Source organism: Macaca nemestrina, chromosome 15 (assembly GCF_043159975.1).
Source record: "Macaca nemestrina isolate mMacNem1 chromosome 15, mMacNem.hap1, whole genome shotgun sequence".
NCBI classification, from domain to species: Eukaryota; Metazoa; Chordata; class Mammalia; order Primates; family Cercopithecidae; genus Macaca; species Macaca nemestrina.
The window spans coordinates 69904394-69928073 of record NC_092139.1 but is presented as its reverse complement, the minus strand read 5'-3'; the positions used below and the strand labels follow the sequence as shown (position 1 = coordinate 69928073).

Sequence of the window (23680 nt, the reverse complement as noted above, 5' to 3'; positions counted from 1 at the left end):
TTAGAGTAAAGAAAATTTGATCGATCAATATCATAGTTTTTTAGTATTTTAATAAACAGAGGCCGAGTGTGGTGGCTCATGCCTGTAATACCAGCATTTTGGGAAGCTGAGGTGGGTGGATTACTTGAGGTCAGGAGCTCAAGACCAGCCTGGCCAACATGGTTAAACTGCATCTCTACCAAAAAGACAAAAATTAGGTGGTCATGGTGGCATGAGCCTGTAGTCCCAGCTACTCAGAGGCTGAGGCATGAGAATCACTTGAACCCAGGAGAGGGAGGTTGCAGTGAGCCAAGATTTCACCACTGCACTCCAGCCGGGACAACAGAGTGAAGAAAAAGAATAATTGAATTGCAATGCATTTGGAAAGCCAAAAAAGAATTACAAATAAAAGTAAAAGCCATAGGTAGAAATTTGTAGTGGTAAATCATTTCTCATATGTATATGTATACAGAGCCAAGCTTTCAAAATTTATTTTCACTCTCTAAAAGCATTTTCATAGGAGCTGTTATTATTCCACACACAGATTATTAGGTTTTCTCCATTATTTTTCCCCCTTTAATTAGAAGTATAGATAATAGATAACTCACAGCAGAAATTAGATCCTGAAAGTGCCTGGTATTACTAAATTGGTTGGATAACGTGAAGTATTCAAAATAATTTTAAATAGGTTTTTCAGTTAAGAATTTTTTTTAGTTTTTAAATTTTTAATTTTTTAAATTTAATTTAAAAAGGAAAGTGAGCAACTCTGATTGCTTGTCAGAAAGATAAAAAACAAGAGAGCTGCTTGTTCTTTGTTGTCTTGTTAATGAGCCATCAAATCCCAAATGCCTTTCCTTCAAAATGGCTTCGTAACGAGTTGATGGGTGCAGCACACCAACATGGCACAAGTATACATATGTAACAAACCTGCACGTTATGCACATGTACCCTAGAACTTGAAGTATAATAATAATAATAAATTAAAAACAAAAAACAAAAAACAAAATATTTGTTTTTGTTTGTGAGAAGTCTTTAATAATAAGTTGACCAGTAATTGGTCAGTATATTTTTTTCTATGAAAAATCTAATGTTATTCTGCCTCACAAACCATAAAAAAAAAAAAAAAGAAAAAAGAAAGAAATGGCTTCAAGTGTGGTTCTTCTAATCAAAGATTTCAGTAAGTGTTGTAATGGACTTCAAGAGGCACTGTGATGTTGTAAAAGGCTGCATGTGTGTGAGTGTGTGTATGTACGTGAGTGTGTGTGTGTGAGAGGGAGAAATTGTGTGTGTGCACATGCACGCATTGCTGGAAGGATCTTTATATCTTTAAGTCTGACTCTTCCCACAGCCAGCTTTCCCCAACTATAAACTGGTGATGATTTTTTTAAAATTGCAAAGTGTTACATAAACATTTGGAAAATATCACTGTAGCAGGTAAAATTTAATTTCTTCATTTTCCTTGAATTCTACAAAACTGATTCTGAGCCCTCATCCTACGAGGCAAGTTATTATGAGTATTCTCTCTCTGTGCCTTCCCCCAGGTCTTAGAAAGGGTCCTGGGAGGTGGAAAAGCCTTAGGTAGAAAAAGCTTTTTTTTTTTTTTGAGATGGAGTCTCACTCTGTCACACAGGCTGGAGTGCAGTGGCGTGATCTCAGCTCACTTGTAACCTCTGCCTCCTGAGTTCAAGGGATTCTCCCATCTCAGCCTCCCAGGTAACTGGGACTACATGCGCATGTCACTCCTCAGCTAATTTTTATATTTTTTAGTAGAGACAGGGTTTCACTATGTTGGCCAGGCTAGTCTCAAACTCCTGACCTCAAGTGATCCACCTGCCTTGTCCTTCCAAAGTGTTGGGATTACAGGAGTGAGCCACCTCACCTGGCCAATAAAATTTTTTTTTTTTTTTTTTTTTTTTTTTTTTTTTTTTTTTTTGAGACAGAGTCTCGCTCTGTCGCCTAGGCTGGAGTGCAGTGGCGCGACCTCAGCTCACTGCAACCTCCGCGTCCCAGGTTCAAGCAATTCTCTGCCTCAGCCTCCTGAGTAGCTGGGATTACAGGTGTGTGCCACCACGCCCGGCTAATTTTTGTATTTTTAGTAGAGATGGGGTTTCACCATCCTGGCCAGGCTGGTCTGGCTAGTCTTGAACTCCTGACCTTATGATCCACCTGCCGCGGCCTCCCAAAGTGTTGGGATTACAGGTGTGAGCCACCGCACCCAGTCAACAAAATTTTTAAAGCAATTCACACTGGTTATCTTGGAGATGCCTGTTGCCCACGTCCTCATGTTTTTTTGGAATCCTGTGGCTCTGAGTTTTGCTGTGCTATGCTCAGACAAGAGAATCTTTGCCAGCCAGGGCCAAGAGCCGGGAGTCTTTGCCAGGCAGGGCTAAGATCCTGCCCTTCTGATATACCAGGCATCTCCTGCCTTCTGCTTGGAGAACCTTGTATCCCTTCCCTAGACCGAAAGCATCCCTTCTCCCATCAGGAGCATCTCTCTATCTACTTCACCTTCCAGATCCTTTCACAAAAACCAGCAGGGAATACGTTTTTAGGCAGCTTCTGCCTTCTGACCTACCACCGCTCCTCAGCTAAGGAATAATATTAACAGATCTTCTTGAATACAGAGGTTAAAAAAATAAGTAGAACAAAACTCAAACTAATATGCCAACAAATTATATTAGCACATTATTTTTAAAATATAGAACATAGAAGTAATATTATTTTTATTTTTTCTTGTTTATTCATGTACAGTACAAAAGCAAGCAGAGAAAAATTTTACAGATGAAGGAGACCAGCTCTTTAAGATGGGCATCAAGGTTCTCCAGCAGTCTAAAAGCCAAAAACAAAAAGAAGAGTAAGTCTTTTTTTTTTTTTTTTTTTTTTTTTTTTTTTTTTTTGAGACGGAGTCTTGCTCTGTAGCCCGGGCTGGAGTGCAGTGGCCGGATCTCAGCTCACTGCAAGCTCCGCCTCCCGGGTTTACGCCATTCTCCTGCCTCAGCCTCCGGAGTAGCTGGGACTACAGGCGCCCGCCACCTCGCCCGGCTAGTTTTTTTTTTTGTATTTTTAGTAGAGACGGGTTTCACGGTGTTAGCCAGGATGGTCTCGATCTCCTGACCTCGTGATCCGCCCGTCTCGGCCTCCCAAAGTGCTGGGATTACAGGCTTGAGCCACCGCGCCCGGCCAAGAGTAAGTCTTTATACAGAGACCTCAGCCAAGTTAAATTTCAAGGTTATGAAAAAAGAAAAATCCCAAATGTAGTTTATCATTAAAAGCTCATTGGGATAATGAGTAAGCATATTTACCCATAAGCTATTGTTTTTAAAAGGATCAAATTGAATTGAAAGAATTCCACAAATTATCACTGTAAACAAACGGGAGAAATGCATGTGAGATTGCAGTCCCCATATTAAGTGAAATTCAGAATGAAGACACTGACCTGAGCATTCATGCGGAAATATTGTTTTGGCTTTAATTTATTAGATAATTCAAATGAAATAAAATGTGTTATTTGAATTAGAGCAAGTTGTTGTATTAAAATGCTTTATTCTGCCTGGGTGTTTGTACAGTATCTTATGATTTTCAAAGCACTTTCATGTATGTGATTCCGTGTTATCTCCAGAACAGTAAGAAGAGCTTCATTTTTCCCCTTTAAAGAGTTGGAAACAGAGATTCAAACATGTTAAAGGGAGTTGAGCACAGACAGATGAGAGGTGACCAAGCTGTGACCACATGGTCTTGTTCCCTATTCATTGTTTCTCTTATCACTTTTCTTCCTTGTCTAAAGGGGAGGCAACAATATCTTCTCCCTCCACCCCACACTTCCAGTGGAGGGGCACAACTTGTGGTCACCCTTCAAAGCCTTGGGATCAAATCCTAGCTCTCTCATTTACTGGCTGTGTGCACTTGGATAAGTTACTCAACCTCTCTGTGACCTGGATAATACAATTGAGCTCTTACAATAGTGCCTGGCACTTAGTAACCAGGAAATACAGGTGTGTTAGTTTTATCTTGAGTCCCCTAACTGGTAAGTTGAAGGTATGGGGGCAAAGAAAGCAAGGGTATTTTAAACCAATAATACAAAGTGTGGGCCCTGGCCAAGCGCGGTGGCTCACACCTGTAATCCCAGCTCTGTGGGAGGCCGAGGCTGGCAGATAGCTTGAGGTCAGGAGTTTGAGACCAGCCTGGCCAATATGGTGAAACCCTGTCTCTACAAAAATTAGCCAGACGTGGTGGTGCACACCTGTAATCCCAACTACTCGGGAGGTTGAGGGAGGAGAACTGCTTGAACCCACGAGGCAGAGGTTGCAGTGAGCCAAGACCATGTCATAACACTGTAGCCCCTGGGTGACAAAGCCAGATTGCATCTCGAAAAAAAAAAAAAAAAAAAAAAAAAAAAAGGAAAGAAAAGAAAAGAAAAGAAAGTATGGGCCCTGAACTCCCATATAGAGTTCTTGGGACTCTATGAACTCCCAAGAGATATAAGGAGATATCTCTTGTATTCACACAGAATAGGCACACCAGTCACAGGCAAGCATCCCAGAGCTGTGGTAGCTAGCCCCAGACAGGGCAGCAACAAAGTCCATGAGTTCTTAAAACCCAAACCTTTGAGAAGTATAAAAATACAGAGGCTAAGGAGCACTCAGCTATGATCCTGGTAATGACAACATCAACAACTTTCATTATCAAGCACCTGCTTTGTGCTAATTACTGTTTTAGGTACTTTACATGTGTAAATTATTCTTTGCTCACAGTGATACTGTGAGACATGGATAATTATCCCCAAATTACAGAGAAGGAAATGGAGAGTCAAAAAGATGATGTAATTCGTCCCAAGAGACAAGGAAGAAGTGAGGGAGTGGTTCAGTCAACCCCAGCAAAACCTGGGCCTCACACTGAATGTCCCTGGGGGCTGTTATAATGAGGACGGGGTAAAATCAGATCCCAAAAATACAATCCAGCCTAATAGGAGCTCATCTCACTAACATGCCCACTGGCTAAATAAGTAAGAACAGAGCATTCTCCAGCCAGCCTAGCTAGAAGAAACAGACGTGGAGCGCCAGGCAGAGGCTGGTCCCTGAGATTTCAGATGACCCCTGACTATAGCATGGGAGCCCACACAAATAAGGGGCCCACTAGGTGTGTTACATCAAGTCCAAGGAAACCCTGGATTTGGCCCAATGAGACAAAATCACTCTGAGAAGGTCCCAGGTAACCATCCACTTAACCTTGAAAGGGATCTTCCTCTTTGGCCTAAAGAACAGGGAGAAAACCCAATCCTAATAGCAGACCATCCATCAGTGTGGGAACCTTCATGCCTACCTGGGTGTCATTCAGTTTCACGCTATTCTTACCAAGACTGTCCTGCCCACATCCTTGCCCCAGAACTCAGTCTCCTGACCGCCCCCCGCCACCTTTTTTTGAGATGGAGTCTCACTCTGCTGCCCAAGCTGGAGTGCAGTGGCACAATCTCATCTCACTGCAGCCTCCACCTCCCTGGTTCAAGGGATTCTCCTGCCTCAGCCTCCCAAGTAGCTGAGATTACAGGGGCCCACCACCACGTGCAGCTAATTTTTGTATTTTTAGTAGAGACAGGCATGAGCCACCGCGCCCAGCCTCCTGACCCTTTTGAGTTGGTAGCAATGGAGAACTGAAATCCAATGGGCTCATAGAAAGAGATCTCAGGAGTTTGTGGGCAAGCTGGGTGAAGTTCTTGTGATATCAGGATGGCCTGCTGTCTCCTTAAGCAAGTTACACCTGTGCAGCCATGCCTAAGCATAGGGCAGGTGGAGAAAAAAATGACTACACACCCTCCTGACCAAAGGAGAAGAATTTCATTCCCGCTCATTCCTCTGTTCTATCCCCTCTTTGCTTTGCTACTTCCTGGGTTGGCAGGACAGATGTAAGATAGGTTAAGACTATCCTTTTGGCTCCTCCACACCCACATCCTGGACCAATTCATTCGTTCATTCACTCATTCATTCAGCCTCTTCTTTTGTATGACTAGGAAAAAATCACTGAACAAGTTAGTGCCGTTAAAAGTACAGATACTAAGCAAGCATATGTCAGAGAGAACATTTGTCTGAGTGAGTTAGGAAGCCTCACTGACAGCTAGAGTGGTGGCCCGTCATTAAGAATCAATTCCCATCAGCAAAGAAGTTTTGAAGATAAGCCATTGTTTTATACCAAGTTTCTGATGTGCCCTGCAGAAGCATTGAGCACTTCCTCCCCCATCACCCACCTAAGCATCCAATGCCAGACCCTGTAGAGATGATCCAGATAACTAACTAAATTGTCTTTTGGGATCTGCCCTGGCTGCCCAGCTTCTCCCACCTTTTTCCTCTTGGGGATTGCAGCCCATATCTTAATCTTACCTATCAGCAACTTTCTCCAGCCCTGGATCCTGCTTCTAGTATCCCTTATAGCGCCTTGGGTTTTTCTCCTAGGGAACCCATATGCCTACACTGCCCTTGGAATGCAAGATACCTAGAAGGATTTGTTTTGCAGCCTGTTGCTGCCCTCCGGGTCCAGAGACTGAGTATAAAATGCTGGAGATACTAGGTGTACTACTGGAGGCCCCTGCAGCCTATCTCAGGTTTCTGTGCCCCAGTCCATGCTGGTGCTCCTCCTGTCACAGTAGGCTATAGAGTTGCAGCAGGAAGCCACGTGACAGAAAGGCACAAGGGAGACTGTATCCTGATGCCAGGCTCTCTTCCTGTTGCCTCTCCCTGGGTGCCAGACATTTGCCTTTAGTGACCTTGAGACCATCTACCTTGTTTGCCTTCCCACCTCCAGAATTTCAGCTTGCTTTGACCTGGGTTAATTTCTTTCTTGATCTCCTGAACTCCAGTTTTCTACCTCTTTTTGTTCCACTGGAGTACTCACCCTGTGTTTTGACATCCAGGACTCTAATGCCTACCTGGATGTTTCTCTGTCTGAGGTCCTTCTTGCCTGGACTACTCTGCTCCAGCTTCTGCCCAAGAGCAGCTTATTTTAGCCTCAGCATGGATAGGCTGTACAGAAAGGTGAGTCTCCTGATTCTCCTGAGTCAGAAGCAATGGTAGATTTTTGTGGGGTTTTTTCCCTGTATTTGAGCCAAGGTCACAGGTAGAAGTTAATGCTTTCTGGTCTTTCTACCTTCAAAAAGGAAGTTATAAAAGTGAAAATAAATGCCTAAAATACTCTCTGTCTCTGACACGTTTTGACCTTGCAAGACTCTCCATCACTTCGTATACCAATGAGGTCCAGGTGACTTCTGACTGGGACTCGAAGAGTGCAGTGTAAGGTAATCCTGTGGCAGCTATCATTTTAATCACTAAATGTTCACACCACTTACCACCTAATTATAGGAGAACAATTACCATGCTATAAAACTTTAGAATCAGTGCAACAGTCCCAATAATAATAGCTAAATGTACTGAGTGCTTACTCTATACCAGTCACAATGCCAAGCACTTCCCACGATTGTCTTGTTTAATCTTCACAGCAACCCTATGAAGCGGGTGCTATAATACTATCCCCATTTCATAGATTAGAGGGTCACAGAGAAGTTATATAACTTGGCTGAAGTTCTCCAACTAGTAAGTGGTGGGACCAGGATTTGAACCAGGCAGTCAGAATCTAGAGCCCGAGCCATTAAGGTTTTGTTTCACTATTGTTTTTCCAAAGAGTCTGACTTTGCTGTGTTGAGAATATATTCTGTTTAGCAAATTATTTTAAGATATGAAGGGATCATCATACTCCTGATAGCAACTTCCTAGAGGTTACATTCCAATTTTGATTATTCTTATTTTTTTCAGAATTTATTTTATAAAACAAATATTCATAAATAATGGTGGTGGCCATGGGAGAGTTCCCTATTTTAGGATAAATTCCTCAATTTTTCACTTTACTCAGTGTATAAGCTTACTCAGTGTATAAGATGGTGTACCTTACATAGTTCTGTATCAGTGCATAAGATGGTGTATCTTATATATTTCTCCTTTTTAGTCGTTTTATTGTTTGTGAGATATATTTGAAATTATAACCTTAGGACTGCTTTAGGAATGAAAAAAATCTACTGATCTAGAGATGTAATGAACTTCACTAAACTGTATGACAACTGGTCCCTGCTTGTCAGAGAGAAGTAGTATGAATAGTATTGAAGAGGGAGAAGAAAATTTCATTTTTGAAAATCAAACTTGACTTCATATTCTTGAAACACAGCCTACCTACTTTTTGCCAAAGCAGCTGACATGGGAAACTTGAAAGCTATGGAGAAAATGGCTGACGCTTTGCTATTTGGAAATTTTGGCATGCAAAATATAACAGCAGCTATCCAATTATATGAGTCCTTGGCTAAAGAAGGATCATGTAAAGCCCAAAACGTGAGTTTTGAAGGAAAATGAAACCTTAAATAGCTCTATCCTGAAATAACTATAGACAGCATGTGAAAGGAATTGAGCAATAGTATTCCAGCTCTGTTGCATGAACCCAGTCTAGGGAGGTTACCGTAATGCACTGAAACAGTGGTGTCAGGGCAGGAGTGCAGCAGAAGCCGCCCTGGGCAAATTGTTCTAGCTCCATGCGTGACTTTTGGGAATGGAACAGAACTGCTCTCTAATCCACCTTTCTATTGTCCATGACCATGCACGTGTTTTCAGATAATTTGGGACTTCCGAATCCCCAACAGCTAAATTTTATATAAAATGTATTCACCTATATGTAGAAATATGAAACTATATATATTATCTTAGGGTGATATGTTTGCATGATTTTTACATTTCAAATATTTTATAAGCTAAATGTAATTCCTTTTCTATTTTAATAAATGCATTCCATTTTATTCCAAGAATAACATCACCATTTCATAGAAAATCTGGAAAACAGGAGAAAAAAAGCTTTTTCCAAGCCAACCATCTTGATTCAACTACTGTTAGGACTGCTTTGTACCTCTGCTTGGCTTCTTTCTTTGTGCGTTTCTCTTTTTACATCATCCTAATCACGGGGCAATTGCATATATCATTTTGCTTCTGGCTACTTTCACTTAATGCTATAGCAAAAGCATATTTTCATGTTGCTGTAGTCTTTACTATGAAAACCTTTTTTTCTGATTATGGAAAAAAATCTGAGAATTCAGAAAGTATGAAAAAGAAAGTAATCTAAAAGCTTTCCCCCCAGAGATCACATTTGTTACTATCCAGTGAAGTTCAGAAGCTAGACTTGGAGTCAGACAGACCTAAGTCTGAATCTACTCTTTCATTTGTTTATTGAATAAGCTACTTTACAAAACCCTTTCACCTTCTTCTGCACGAAAATTTGACCTTTGTTTCACTCTCTAGTTCTGTTTTCCTGGTGATCTGATAGGAATAAAATGCCAACTATATTTTTAGTTAACCTTGCTTCTGGTAGAAATGACCTCTGATTGGCAAACTGCCTTTGAATTGGGAGAAAAGATCATGAACTATAAATACCAGATGAAGGTAGTACTTCTTATGGACACTGTGCCTATGGAGTTGTCACATTGAGAATGAGGCTTTTAAGTCAGGGTGGCTCCTGAATCCACCCAGTGTGGGTCTCATCTCCTTGCATCTGAGCCATCTTCTGAAGGACCAAAGATGGTGGTTCCTGGAAGAATGTATGAATTCTGCTGTAAGAACTCCCACAGAAAAAATTGGGCCAGGTGCAGTAGCTCATGCCCGTAATCTCAGCACTTTGGGAGGCCAAAGTGGGTGGATCACTTGAGGCCAGGAGTTCGAGACCAACTTGGGTAACATGGTGAAACCCCATCTCTACTAAAAATACAAAAATTAGCTGGGCATCATGGCACATGCCTGTAATTGCAGCTGCTTGAGAGGCTGAGGAGGAGAATTGCTTGAACCTGGGAGGTGGAGGTTGTAGTGAGCTGAGATTGCACCACTGCCCTCCAGCCTGGGCAACACAGCAAGACTCCATCTCAAAACAAAACAAAACAAAAAAAGAATTCCCACAGAAAAAAAAGTACAGATGCTGCCCTGTTGGCATACTGTGGTTACTATGCCATACCTGTCTTCATACACTGGTGGCGACATAGCCCATGGGTGTCCTGTGAGTCTGTATGTTTAGTTGAACCAGAAGTTGGACTGGAAGACCCCTGGTGGATGGGGCAACCTCACTAATTTTCATCTGTAAAGTTAAGATAATGATGAAACATTGGGTACTGCATCCTTCTGGTTCACTGCTATATCTCTACCATTTAACACAATGCCTGAGACAAGAATTATAAGTTGAACGAGGAATTGATTAATTAATTTTAAGTGAATTTATGGAGTTACTGTGAGGATTAAAATAATGTGGGAAGACAGTTTCATACCTGGAGCACTGTAATCTTTCATTATAGAGAAAGGAAATGTGGGAGGAGTGGGGATTAGGGAGATATTGGTTAAAGGATACAAGATTTAAGCAAGGAGGAGGATATAAATAATATTATTACTCCAATATTATTCTTCTGGAATATTTTCCAAGACTCCATAGAATTTTCTTTTTTTACAAAAACGAGCTAATACTTTAGTTGTTCCTTCCTAACTTGCTCTTTAATCACTTAACAATGTATCATAGATGTCTTTCCATGTTAATATATACAGACCGACATCATCATTTTAAATTATTTAAATCATCATCATTTAAATTAAGTTGCCGAATACTGCTTTTACATCAGGGACTCTTTCTTGAAATTACATGTGAAATAATGCAATAAACAGATTTGTAAATGTTATAATAAAATATGAGAGCTATTAAACCTTCATTCCCTGTATTTGCTTAATCAAAAATATAAAGTTCCAAGACAGACCAAATGTTACCACAGATAACAGTTTCCTCCACTAAAAATGTTATCACTAAAGACCAAATGTTACCCTCACTCCCACCACTAAAAATTGCAACACCTAATTTCTTTCCAAACTATGTCAACATGAATTTATTTTCTTAGTGTGTGTATACATTAGTTAATAAGTCAACAGTTGTTTCTTGGATAGCTACTATGTGTCAAACATAATGTAGTTAATGGGGAGAAAAAGATTACTAGGTCAGAGTCCTCCTAGGTCAACCTGAAATACAAATAATAGCAGCACAATTTAGGTGGACTACAGTTAAGGTACGTATAAAGTGCTTTAGTCACAGAAGAGGGTCTGGCTAGTTCTGCCTAGGGCAGGTAAAGAGTGTTTCAAGGAAGAAGTGACATTTACACTCAGTCTAGAATATTGGATAAAGGAAATATCAAAGATTTCACTTGTTTGTATATAAATAAAGCATTTGATACAAGGTCAAAATATTAATTACTCCCAGAAAAGAAGTTCCAAACTTACATGAATGGTTCCTAAAACACATGGATTTTAGAGTCGAAGTCGGAGTTTTACTCTAGGTAATGTGGTTATTGCATCTAATTTGTGTTACTTTAGCTAATGTAGTTACATCTAGTCAGTTACATCTAGCTAGTGTTACTCTAAGTAGTGTGGTTATCACATGGCCACAAATATCCTCAAATCCCAGTTAAGTGACCATCAGTTGCTTGCCATTTTTTGTTTCTTTTTTTTGCCTTTGGTTTTAAGGAGAATCATGTGGAAGAATGTAATTGGCTGAGTGCCAACCCAGTGCCAGGAGGAACAACTCTAAATGTCTAACCACGGGTCATGAATTATTACAGTCATCTTTGCAGAGAAAAGCAGGCACTGTTGAGACAGTACTCTAAGAAATGTACAGTTACAGACTTCAGGGTGGCATAGCGTGGTGGCAGAGAAGAGGTTCCCAAGTCAGAAGTTTTGACCATATGTGAGTCCATATATTCTACCACATAATAGCTCTTCCATCTTTTGTTTATTCTTTTAGTATCTCTGAAGAAGTTACTTCTCTAAACCTTGGGTTTCCCAGACCTGTATCTATTATCTTAGGGTAAAAAGAGATTGATAATAATACCCACACTACTTCACAAGGTTGCCATAAGAACCAAAAAATACCTTCAAGAGTCCTTAGCAAATGTTAAAGAACATTAATGACTTCAACAGCATTGTCTTTGGGGTCAGTTAGTTCTGGCTTTACATCTCAGCTCCAGCTGACCCCTAATGACTTGTCCTCTCTGGGGCTCAATTTCCTCTTCTGTAAAATGGGGATATTTACTTAGATATGTGTGTTTTGGTCTCAAGGAGAACCAGAAGACAGAAAATGAGTGAGGACAAACTTATGGCCCAAAAGGCTGACATTGACCTGGTATGCAAAATTCAGCTGAACAAGTTTGTTGTTGTTGTTGTTGTTGTTGTTATTGTTTGTTTTGGTTTGGTTTGGTTATTTGAGATGGAGTCTCATTCGTTGCCCAGGCTGGAGTGCAGTGGAGTGATCTTGGCTCACTGCAACCTCCACCTCCCAGGTTCAAGAGATTCTCCTGCTTTCAGCCTCCTGAGAAACTGAAACAGGCTGTGCCACCACACCTGGCTAATTTTTGTATTTTTAGTAGAGAAGGGGTTTCACCATGTTGGCCAGGCTGGTCTCAAGCTCCTGACCTCAGGTGATCCACCCTCCTTGGCCTCCCAAAGTGCTGAGCCACCACACCCACCCTCTGTTTATTAAAACACTAAAATGTTATGATATTGATTGATTTACAAGTATCTGCCCAACCCTCTCTTATGCCCTCCCTAACATCCACCCTTATTCCTCACTAGAATTCCCCTGCCCCAAAAATTCCCATGATCTAGCAAGCATAGGTGTTAACATCTGGATAAGCAGGGAGCCTCCAGGATCCTGCCCCCAGCACTATAGCTGGATTAAATTCCAGTGCTTTGATGGATTCAGTTCTATATTTTGACTATCATCCCTGTCACCACTATAGCAAAATCTGTTTCCAGCAGCAAGTCCCCTTGCAGTTGGTGTATTTCCTTGTGCAAAGAACAACTTGTTAAAGAGCTTCTGTGCCACAAACAATAGTTTGATGGCTGGTTGCTAGGACCAGACTGGCCACAGGCCATCCTGCCCACAGCTCTCTAATAAGGCTGGCCCAGTGACCACCTTTCTTCTTGGGTTGTTTGTGCCAGCCTGGTACAGAAATCCTGCCCGCACTGCTGGAAGTGTTGGGAACTGTGAGGACAACATAGCAACAGAAATGTGGGTAAAGAAACTGGAGAAAGAGAGAGAGAGAATGAGAGAGAGACAGCGAGACTGAGAGAAGAGAGAATGAAGACATCTACTATCTCTGAGGGGAAAGGGAAGAACAATCAGAAATACTGAAATATAACAGATGAGAGGAGCCTGGAGTGCCAGAGGTCTGGTAGGGACCCTATTTAACAATAACAAGAACAAAAACATAGGAATTCCTATTAAAGTGGCATTAAGGAGACAGAAGGGAAGAAATGCAACTTCTGGCTATGTACAAAGGAAAGCTGGAGGGAGGAAAGGAGGCAGAATTACTTTTTTTCATGCACCTTCAGTGGTTTACCTTGCAAAAATTCAAATAAACTGAAGGAAACCCAGATAAGGGCAACAAAAGCAATTAAGGTTATAAACAGAGTCCATTAAATTGATTTTCAGAGATTCTGTACCTTTCAAATAATGAGAACTATTAATTAACGGAATAGTCTTCATGAAAATGGTGGAAATAGAGGAAATTTCAAACAATCATACCCTAGAAGATGTCCTATAAAATATTATACTTTACCAAGCTGGAGGTAGATTAGTTATATATTTTTCTATTTCTCATTTCTCATCCAGGAAGCAGAAATTAGAATTACAATGACTCACTCTCTCCTTAATATTGATGAACTGTCCTTGATAGGAAATTTGTTAATTTGCCAGACAAGAAGGTTGGATGAAATCTCATTTGCTTTAAGAGTCAAAAATGGCCAGACACGGTGGCTCACGCCTGTATTCCCAACATTTTGGGAGGCTGAAGCAGGGGGATTGCTTGAGCCCAGGATTTTAAGACCAGCCTGGGCAACATGATGAGAACCCTGTCTCTACAAAATTACAAAAATTGAAATTAGCCGAGCATGATGGTGTACGCCTGTGGTCCCAGCTACTCGGGAGGCCAAGGCAGAAGGACTACTTGAGCCCAGCAGGTCAAGGCTGCTGTGAGCTGTGTTCACACCACGACACTCCAGCCTGGGCAACAGAGCAAAACCCTGTCTCAAAGAAAAAAAAAAAAAAAAACAAGAAATGGATCAGCCAGGCATGGTGACTCATGCCTGCAATCCTAACACTTTGGGAGGCTGAGGCAGGAAATCACTTGAGCCCAGGAGTTCAAGACTACCCTGGGCAACATAGTAAGGCCCTATCTCTACCCCCCCCCAAAAAAAAAAAAGTATTAGCCAGGAGTGCTGGCACGTGCCGGGATGTGCCTGTAGTCCCAGCTACTTGGGAGGCTGAGGTGGGAGGATCACTTCAGCCAAGGAGGTCGAGGCTGCAGTGAGCCGTGATCATGTCACTACACTCCAGCCTGGGCAACAGAACCAGATCCTGTCCCTCAAATAAAAAGAGAAAGAAAGAGAGAAAGAGAAAGGAAGGAAGGAAGGAAGGAAGGAAGGAAGGAAGGAAGGAAGGAAGGAAGGAAGGAAGGAAGGAAGGAAGGAAGGAAGGGGAAATTACTCATTTGCATTGTATTGCCCTTAAAGCTTAATTTAATAGTGGTGATCTCTAAGTGTGGTACTATATGTGGCGATTATGTTCTAGGTTTATTTGTTTTTGAGACAAGATCTTGCTCCATTGACCAGGCTAGAGTGCAGGGACACAATCATGGCTCACTGTACCCTCAACCTCTTGGGCTCAAACAATCCTCCCACTTCAGCCCCCAAGTAGCTAGGACTGCAAGCACAGGCCACCATACCAGGCTAATAGTTTGTTAATTTTTTTTTTAAAGACAAGATCTCACTATGTTGCCCTGGCTGGTCTCAAACTCCTGGCCTCAAGTGATCCTCCAAACTCAGCTTTCCAAAGCACTGGGATCACAGGCATGAGCCACCTATTTTCTTTCTAAAAATATTTCTCTGATTTTTTTTCCTCTAAATATTTTATTCATGGGTATGTATTACCTTTGATATCAGAAAAAAAAATATTTAACTTAGATGTATACACTTCCTTGGTTACATAGTTTAAAATAGTTTTGCTGTGGATTATAAAAAAAATTCATTCTATCATGTAAAAATAAACATCTCTGACATATAAAAGAGAAAGATATGTTTGCCTATTTTATCATGCTTTATGATTCTATAATAATTCTATTTTAATGGCAAAGATTCCACATTTTCTTTGTTTATTCCAAATTTAAATTATAGAGCCGGGTATGGTGGCTCATGCCTGTAATCCCAGCTTTTCAGGAGGCCGAGGTGGGTGGATCACTTGAGGTCAGGAGTTTGAGATCAGCCTGGCCAACATGGTGAACCTCCGTCTCTACTAAAAATACAAAAATTAGCTGGATGTGGTGGCACACGCCTGTAATCACAGCTACTTGGGAGGCTGAGGCAGGAGAATCACTTGAACCTGGGAGGCAGAGGTTGCAGTGAGCCTAGATGGGGCTACTGCACTCCAGCCTGGGCGACAGAGTGAGATGCTGTCCCAAAAAATTTTTAAAAATTAAAATACAGAAGCATTTCAGAGAGGGGACTATAGGTTATTAGCACTGTGCTACTATAGAGAAAAAATTATTTTTAGTATCCACCTAATGATTTTGATAATTCTAGAATTACCTGCATTGAGCATTTCTTCTTGATGTTAATGCTCTTTTTGTATTAAGAGTACAGACAGTACCTGAGTTGTTCATTAGGGTTGATTCACACTTTTGTTTTGTATGCAATTTGAGCTAAAAGTAATGATCACAGGTGCTTTCAAGCTTCATGCAGTAATTAAAGGAAAATTGCTTAATCTTTTTTCTCCTTTAATAATAATTTCTTACATAAAAAGTAGAAGGAGGAATATTTAATGCTTAAATTGTTATTATGGAACTTGAGTAATTTAGAGTGCAGTAAAATATTTGAACTTAACTCTTAACTCTATTAATTTAAATCCCAGCCACTGCAACAATTCCTTAAAAATACAGCATTATGGTTAAGTTCAGAAATATGTCTTACAGGGGCCGGGAGCCCTGGCTCATGTCTGTAATCCCAGCACTTTGGGAGGCTGAGTCGGGCAGATCACTTGAGGTCAGGAGTTCGAGACCAGCCTGGCCAAGATAGTGAAACCCAGTCTCTACTAAAAATACAAATAATTAGCTGGGTGTGGTGGTGCATGCTTGTAATCCCAGCTATTTGGAAGGCCGAGGCAGGAGAATTGCTTGAACCCAGGAGGTGGAGGTTGCAGTGAGCCGAGATTGCACCATTGCATTCCAGCCTAGGCGACAAGAGTGAAACTCTGTCTCCAAAAAAAAAAAAAAAAAAAAAAGGAAAGGAAAAATAAACAAGTCTTACAAACAATTTGCAGAACTTGACCTTTACAAACCACTGATAGTGTCATTGGTATCATCACTATTACGTCGCTTTCTCTTTCAATTCACAACATTTTTCTTTTCTGGATTAAGATTTAATCATTCTGTAATCCATATCATTTTATCTCACCTTTATCTCAGAAAAGGACCAATACTAAAATTGGACTAAAGTTGGTAAGTGACAATGCCCAAGTATTAAGGTATAGGACAGGCTGGACGCGGTGGCTCACGCCTGTAATCCCAGCACTTTGGGAGGCCGAGGCTGGCTGATCACGAGGTCAGCAGATTGAGACCATTCTGGCTAACACAGTGAAACCCCGTCTCTACTAAAAATACAAAAAATTAGCCGGGTGCAGTGGTGGGCGGCTATAGTCCCAGCTACTCGGGAGGCTGAGGCAGGAGAATGGCGTGAACCTGGGAGGCGGAGATTGCAGTGAGCCGAGATTGCGCCACTGTACTCCAGCCTGGGTGACAGAGCGAGACTCTGTCTCAAAAAAAAAAAAAAAAAAGTATAGGACCGTGCTTACTATAATCAGCATATGTACTACATGATAACCCATAAGATCATAAGACTTCCTCTAGTGTCCTGGCATACTTCAAGTAGTATTTTAAAAATTAAATTAAAGCTCAGCCCTCCAGAGAATTAATTCAAAATCACGCATTGTTAGTTTTCTGCTAAAGAGAGTGGAAGTGTAACCCTGGGTTGATGATTTGAGGCTGGTAAAAGCATGGTTTGATTCTTTACATTTAAGAGTGAGCTTTATACTGAGGAATACGCCCCTCCCCAGTCACAGAATGGAACTATAACTCTCATACAACCCACTTCACAACTTCCTGAGCTCACAGATTTCTCCAGGAGGATCAGGCCAAATAGTTTGCTAGGCACCACACAAAAGGATCCACTGTTGGTGAAAGTATCTTAAAATATAATCCCAACTCAATAGAACAGTATATTTATTTTCTTATTTAAAAAAGGTCAGTATATTTGTTTACATCAATGTTTCTGCATAACTAAATTAGATTCGAAATTGAGCAGAATCAAAAATTGCCAAGAGTTGCAAGAAAAATAAAAATCTAATATTGGCAGAAGATATCCTTAAAAAGAGCCAATTTAGCCATATATATATAAATATTACAAGGGTTAGAGGAGTTCCAGGATCCCAGACGCCTTCTATTGGCAGAAACAGCCTTTATGGTCCACTTTCCTAAAAGAGGAATGTTTGCGATCAGAGGAATTGGCAGAATCATAGAGTATTTATGTATATGTCTATTTATTTGTTTGTTTATTTTGAGAGGGAGTCTTGCTTTGTCACCCAGGCTGGAGTACAGTGGCGCCATCTCGTCTCAGTACAACCTCTGCCTCCCAGCTTCAAATGATTCTCCTGCCTTAACCTCCAAGTAACTGGGATTACAGGCTCACATCGCCACACCCAGTTAACTTTTGTCTTTTAGTAGAGACAGGGTTTCACCATGTTGGCCAGGCTGGTCTCAAACTTCCTGACCTCAAGTGATCCTCTCACCTCGGCCTCCCAAAATGCTGGGATCACAGGCGTGAGCCACTGCGCCCAGCCAAATACATATATATTTTTAATTTTTGGTGTATATATTAAATAAGTGACACAAGTTATGCTTATAAACTGCATATTAGAGCTATAATGTGTTTAGGAAATGAACTCCATAGTCAATTTCCAAATTTAAGGAGTTCTTTGTACTGGAAATTGTAATAAATATAATTGAAATTATAATAAACCTAAAAAATGATGTACTTTTGTTTTAATTGAATTGTAAGACCTTGATGTATTTTGATTTTTGGAAGACATTTTACAGTCTCACATGATATTCTCAAAAATAAAAATGTGGACTTGATAATGGCAGTTGGAGAGTGCTAACAGTAATGATAATGTCAAGGTGAAAGCAGGTCTCTGAAGTACTCCACAGGATTCTGCTTGTGACCCTCCCGGGATTCTGCTCGTGACCCTATGGGTTTCAAATACTTTTTTTTTTTTTTTTTTTGAGATGGAGTCTTGCTTTGTCACCCAGGCTAAAGTGCAGTGGCACGATCTTGGCTCACTGCCATCTCCATCTCCCCCCAGGTTCAGGTGATTCTCCTGCCTCAGCCTCACGAGTAGCTGGGATTACAGGCTTACCACCATGCCCACCTAACTTTTGTTTTAGTAGAGATAGGGTTTCACCATGTTGGTCAGGCTGGTCTTGAACTCTTGACCTCCAGTGATCCGCCCACCTCGGCCTCCTAAATACTTCTTCGACTAGTAAGTTGAATAGCTAAGACCAGAGTGTTGCTAATAAGAAGGATAGAAAGAAAGGCATATTACCAATGGCACACATAAGTGTGTGGAATGAACGTCTAAGAATAGTGACAGAAATCATGAGTTCCAAATGAGTAGAACCTTGCAAATACTAGAAACACCCAAGCAGACTTTTACAATTCTGTTCTGACAAAAAATGACTCTACTGAGAGGAGTGAGGAGGAGCCATGAGAAAGTGACACTGATGATCTAAATCATCATCTACCATAGCACATCCATAGATAATGTGTGAAATATGTAAATTAAGCAACAGCAATTTATCTAGTCATAACAATGGTAATTATCAAAACAGTTGAAATCATTAAAAGTGGTTGAACTGCTCTTCAGAACCATTTTAATTGTAATTTTTTTTTTTTTTTTTTGAGAAGGAGCCTCTCTCTGTTGCCCAGGCTGGAGTGCCGTGGCATGATCTCGGCTCACTGCAACTTTCGCCTCCCAGGTTCAAGTGATTCTCCTGCCTCAGCCTCCCGAGTAGCTGGGACTATGGCCCCCACTACCACGTCCAGCTAATTTTTGTATTTTTAGTGGAGATGAGGTTTCACCATTTTAGCCAGGATGGTCTTGATCTCTTGGCCTCATAATCTGCCCACCTCAGTTCCCAAAGTGCTGGGATTACAGGTGTGAGCCACTGCACCCAGCCAGAATTTTAACTTTTAATACACGTGCATTGATTAATTTGACAAAAATATTTTAAAAGTTAAATTTAGATATTAACCCTCTCCTCTCAAAACAATTATTTTTAAAGCAAAAACTAGAAGTCCTCTTCTACTAAAAAGGGACCAGCAATTTGGAAAATGTCAAATTCCAGGTGTGGGGAAGAAATGTACAAGACGATCTTAAAATATCTTATGATACTCGATAGGAAGGATGGTGTCAGGAAATTAGGGTCATGACCAAGGGATGGAGGAGCCAACTCAAATAGGCTCCCACCGGCTAAAGCTGGAACGATCAAGCACCAAAATGAATAATGATGGCAATGGACTGAAACATCTAAAATCTATTTAAATTCATTTGTTCATAATGATACCTAGAAACAACACTCATTCATCACTTCGGGGGACATTAAAGAACCAACTCACATTATTTTGAAAACTGATAAAGGGAGTCAAGTATTTACCTTGCCTATTCTGTACAATAGAGTATAGGTGACAGTTTTCTTTCAGAATTATTTCAGCTAATAAATGAAGAAGGAATGACAGAATTATAATGTCTTCATTGCCACCCCTAATGAATCAGTGGATCCGAGATAGGAGGTGGGACTCGATTCCAGAGGTAAAGCTTGGACACTGGACCCAATTGAGTACTAGCTAAAACAGGGATGAGGTAGAAGCAACTTTCCATAAGACACACTCACCAATGTGCCGTGTCAGTTTACCATTGCCATGGCAACACCCTGGCGTTACTGCCCTTTTCCATGGCAATGAGCTGACAACCCAGAAATTACTACCCTTTTCCTGGAAATTTCTGCATAAACCACCCCTTAATCTATATGTAATTAAAAGTAGGTATGAAGGCCAGGCGCAGTGGCTCATGGCTGTAATTCCAGCACTTTGGAAGGCTGAGGTGGGTGGATTGCTTGAAGTCAGGAGTTTGAGACCAGCCTGGCCAACATGGTGAAATTCTGTCTCTATCAAAAATACAAAAATTAGCTAGGTGTGGTAGTGGGCAACTGTAATCCCAGCTACTTGAGAGGCTGAGGAAGGAGAATCACTTGAACCCATGAGGCAGAGGTTGCAGTGAACCGAGATGGCACCACTGCACTCCAGCCTGGGTGACAGAGTGAGGCTCTGTCTCAAACACAAAACAAAACAAAAAAACAAAAACAACAAAAAAAGTAGGTATGAATATGACTGCAGAGCTGCCCTGCACTGCTACTCAGCACACTGCCTGAGGGGTAGTCCTGCTCTTCAGGAGCAGTTACAAAGCTGTAACACTGCTGAAGCTCTAACACTGCTGCTTCAATGAAGCTGTTTTCTTCCACCCTACCACCAGCTCACCCTTGAATTCTTTCCTGAGCAAAGCCAAGAACCCTCACAGGCTAAGCCCCACTTTAGGGCTTGTCTGCCCTACATCAGACCTAAGCAAGCTCATCAGTGGCTTCTAGTTTCACAAAGCAGAGACAATAAATTATGCACCTCCTGATGGAAAACATAGTACTTTCTACGAGACAGTCTTGTCAAATAAGTTACAATAAGTTTGAACAACCCTCTAAGTCTGCCTACCAATTTACAGAAAATAGTGTTTCAATCAGCAAAATAATGACTAAGAGTAACTCTACAGGACAAATAAATTGATTGATGCATGCATATGTTCATTGCAGCACTATTTCACAATAGCAAAGACATAACATCAACCTAAATGCTTATCAGTGATAGAATGGATAAAGAAAATGTGGTACATATATACCATGGAATACTAGAGATCATGCCCTTTGCAGGGACATGGATGGAATTAGAAGCCATTATCCTCAGCAAACTAAGGCAGGAACAGAACACCAAATACCACATGTTCTTACTTATAAGTGGGAGCTGAATGATGATGTTGCAGGACTTTTCCCTAGTTCAGCTAAAGACGGGGTTCTTTGTCCCACAGCCATGAAAATTCAGGCTCACAGATAATTTGAATGCTGAATAAGACAGGGCTTTATTGGGTGCAAAAGGAAGAAAAGGAGGAAACAGGGACTCTTGCAAGGCCAGAGTCCCTGCTAGAGTGCTTCCCACCAGCAGTTTCACCCCAGTGTGCAGGCTGGTTGGCATTTTTCCAGGGACCCTCTCCCACCAGCTGTCTCCATGAAAACACATGGACACGTGGGAGGGAACAACACACACACTGGGGCCAGTCAGATGGGGGGTTGTGGAGGGAGAAAGAGTATCAGGAAGAATAGCTAATGGATGCCAGGCTTAATACCTAGGTGATGGGATGATCTGTGCAGCAAACCACCATGGCAAACATTTACCTATGTACCAAACCTGCACATCCTGCACATGTGCCCCTCAACTTAAAATAAAAATGGAAGAAAAAAAAAACTGAAAGATCAAAAAAGACTTAAGAGGCAGGGCATGGTGGCTGACACCTGTAAGTTCAACATTTTGGGAGGCCAAGGCGGGAAGATCACTTGCACCCAGGAATTGAAGACTAGCCTGGGCAACATAGTGGGACCCTGTCTCTATTTTTTTTTAAAGATTTTTTTAAAAGATTTTTTTAAAGGCAAGAAACATGCCACTCAGTTGCAAAGTACTCATCATATTTGGATACCAATTCAAATAAACAAACTTAAAGAAAAAAGAAGAAAAAAACTTATAAGGCAATTGGGCAAATGTAGATACTGACTGATGATGTTAAGGAATTACTATTAATGCTTTTAGGTGGATATGGTATTATAGTTATGTTATTTTAAAAGGATTTTCTTTTATAGGTACATATTAAAATATTTACAGATGAAATCTATATTATCTTAAGATTTGCTTCAAAATAAACTGGATGGCTGGGGGAAATCAGTGTGGGTATAAATGGACTTGACTATCAGTTGATAATGGATAATTAAATTGGCTGATAGATACCATGGGGTTGATTATATTACTTATTTTATTTTATTTTGAGACAGAGTCTCACTCTGTTGCCAGGTTGGAGTGCAGTGGCACGATTTCGGCTCGTTGCAACCTCCGTCTCCCAGGTTCAAGCAATTCCCCTGCCTCAGCCTCCCGAGTAGCTGGGACTACAAGCACCTGCCACCACACTTGGCTAATGTTTTGTGTTTTAATAGAGCCAGGGTTTCACCATGTAGGCCGGGATGGTCTCTATCTCCTGGAATGATCTGCCCACCTTGGCCTCCCAAAGTGCTGGGATTACAGGCGTGAGCCACTGCACCCGGACTACTTTCATACATTTGAAATATTCTATTACAAAAAGGAAAAGTAGGCCAGGCATGGTGGCTCACACCTATAATCCCAGCACTGTGGGCGGCCAAGCACAGGCAGATCACTTGAGGTCAGAAGTTTGAAACCAGCCTGGCCAACATGGTGAAACCCCATCTCTACCAAAAAAAAAAATTAGCCGAGCATGGTGGCATGCACCTGTAGTCCCAGCTACTTGGGAGGCTGTGGTGGGAGAATCCTTTGGAACCAAGAGGCAGAGGTTGCAGTGAGCTGAGATGGGACCACTGCACTCCAGACTGGGTGATAGAGTGAGACCCTATCAAAAGAAAGGAAAGAAGAATGAAAGAAAGAGAGAGAGAGAGGAAGGAAGGAAGGAAGGAAGGAAGGAAGGAAGGAAGGAATGAAGGAAGGAAGGAAGGAGGAAAGAAAGAAAGAAAGAAAGAAAGAAAGAAAGAAAGAAAGAAAGAAAGAAAGAAAGAAAGAAAGAAAGAAAGAAAGAAAGAGAAAGAAAGAGAAAAGAAAAGAAAAGAAAGAGGAAGGAAAGAAGGAAGGGGAAGGGAAGCGGAAGGGAAGGGGAAGGGAAGGGGAAAGGAAGGGAAGGGAAGAAAAAATAGATGGAATAGGGCAAGACCTGTAGATTACTGAGAGGGAGTGGGATATTTCTATACTTGTCTAGCTTTTGTTGAGAATTGTAGTAACTTTCCCTGCTCCCAAAACGGCAACAGAAAGATTTCTAGTGTCACATGCTGTGTCAGAACATTAACACATATCATGAAAACATGGAGTCCATCTTTTCTCCCTTTGTATCGGTGAACTTGTAACTACAACCAATAAAGATTAATGAAAGTAATATTACACCATTTCCAAGGCTAAATCACACACACACACAAAAGATATAGGTCTGGCTGTCTCAGTGTGCTTGCCACCATGAAGAGAGCACACAACATGGAGAGGCCACATGTAGGTATTCTGCCCATTAGTTGCAGCTGAGGTCTCAGCCAACAGCTGGCATCAACTGCCCGACATGCGAGTGAGCAAGTCTTCAGATGATTCCAGTCCCCAGCCTTGGAGTTTTACAACTAAGGCCC

General features: G+C 41.2%; 1 protein-coding gene across 1 annotated transcript in view; it reads left to right on the top strand.

Moving 5' to 3' along the window:
• The window catches only part of LOC105466821 (protein sel-1 homolog 2-like), a 150342-nt gene that overhangs the window by 82192 nt on the left and 44470 nt on the right, over positions 1-23680 (top strand). Inside the window, exons 5-7 of the mRNA XM_071079852.1 lie at positions 2731-2833; positions 3688-3689; positions 8182-8342. Coding sequence (XP_070935953.1) covers positions 2731-2833; positions 3688-3689; positions 8182-8342 — 266 coding nt within the window. The remainder of the gene's footprint in view (positions 1-2730; positions 2834-3687; positions 3690-8181; positions 8343-23680) is intronic.